The following is a 1,510-nucleotide window of genomic DNA, read 5'->3' on the forward strand; positions in this document are numbered from 1 at the left end:
TTAAAAATATAAAAATTAGCTGGGCGTGGTGGTGCATGCCTGTAATCCCAGCTACTCGGGAGGCTGAGGCAGGAGAATCGCTTGAACCCTGGAGGCGGAGTTTGCAGTGAGCTGAGATAGTGCCACTGTACTCCAGCCTGGGTGACAGAGGGAGACCCTATCTCAAGAAAATAAATAAATAAAATAAAAAATAGCCACTAACATTTAGTGCATACTCTGCAAGAGGTACTGTGCTAAGCATATCAACGCTCAAAATGACCCTGTGAGTTAAGTATCATTATCAATGCCATTTTGTAGATCAGGAAACCGAGGCCCAGAGAGGTTAAGTGACTTGTCTAAGATCACACAGCTACTAGGTGGTAGGGCCAGGATTTGGAACTAGGGGTTTGACACCATAGGCACCATGGTATTCTGCTTTTAGAACACAGAGCAACGGAACTAGAGGAAAATTTCCCTCCAGCCAGGAATCTTAAAGAGGAAAGGGAATGGATGAAAATATAAACCCTGCTCAGAGGCAGAGCACGAGCCCTAGTCTCAGTGCCCACTTGTGCCCACCCGCGGTGCCCCTGATGACTCACATGATGAAGGCAGGGACTTCCAGGAGCTGCCGCCAACCTCCTCAGCCTTGCCGGCCAGCCCCTCCAGGGCAGGCTCCACGCCCCAGCAGGCCCTGGCCCAGCCCCAGCCCACAGCCACAGAGGGCAGGTAGGTAGGCTCGGATCCCCTGCGGGCCAGTCCTAGGTGGGGCCCCGGCAGAGTGACGCGTGGCTCCGAATGGCGGCGACCCCACTGCAGGGGGTTGGGGGTCTTTGGGTGCTGACAGCTGTAGTGGGGAAGAAGAGAATGAGGAGACAGGGACAGCCCTCCAGGGCTCAGAGCCAGCTTAGCCTAGAACTTGGAGCTGAGTTAGGAGAAGCAGCTCTGGGAAGATACATGATTTATGAAGGGACTATCTCTCTAGCGTCCCACCCTAACACCACTTCCCCAGAGGGGAAGAAGAGGGACTTACCTGCATTGATCTCCACGATGTCCAGGGAAGCAGAAGCCTTGCTGGAAGTACTTGCAGACCTGGGACACGTTTCCATCATGGGCAAAGCGATGCCTCGACCCCCAGTGATGGGCCCGGAAAACAAAGTTCCTAAGAGATTGTCTGAGTCATGCCCAGCCCTGTTTTAGTTCCTGCCTTTGTTATCCTTACAAACAGAGGCTATCTGATATGGTAAGAAAAACACAGGCTCTGGAATTCCTCTGGTGTTCAAATCCTGACCCCACTGGGAACACTAGGTGAGTAACTCACCTTCTCTGAAGCTTGGTTTCCTCACTCCTAAAAGTGGGGTAACAGGCTGGGCGCGGTGGCTCACACCCATAATCCCAATACTTTGGGAGGCAGAGGCAGGCGGATCACCTGAGGTCAGGAGTTTGAGACTAGCCTGGCCAACATATTGAAACCCTGTCTGGGCCGGGCGCGGTGGCTCAAGCCTGTAATCCCAGCACTTTGGGAGGCCGAGAC

At 53.4% G+C, this 1,510-nt stretch overlaps 1 protein-coding gene across 1 annotated transcript in view; it reads right to left on the minus strand.

Annotated features, from left to right (window-relative positions):
- FANCE (Fanconi anemia, complementation group E) overlaps positions 1–1,085 on the minus strand; it is a 22,703-nt gene extending 21,618 nt beyond the window's left edge. Inside the window, exons 1-2 of the mRNA XM_011945524.1 lie at positions 970–1,085; positions 579–823 (exon numbers count right to left, since the gene is read on the minus strand). Of these exons, the coding sequence (XP_011800914.1) occupies positions 579–823; positions 970–1,085 (361 nt within the window). The remainder of the gene's footprint in view (positions 1–578; positions 824–969) is intronic.
- Between the last annotated feature and the right edge of the window lie 425 nt (positions 1,086–1,510).

This window comes from Colobus angolensis, unplaced genomic scaffold, assembly GCF_000951035.1.
Source record: "Colobus angolensis palliatus isolate OR3802 unplaced genomic scaffold, Cang.pa_1.0 Scaffold24, whole genome shotgun sequence".
Classification (NCBI taxonomy): Eukaryota; Metazoa; Chordata; class Mammalia; order Primates; family Cercopithecidae; genus Colobus; species Colobus angolensis.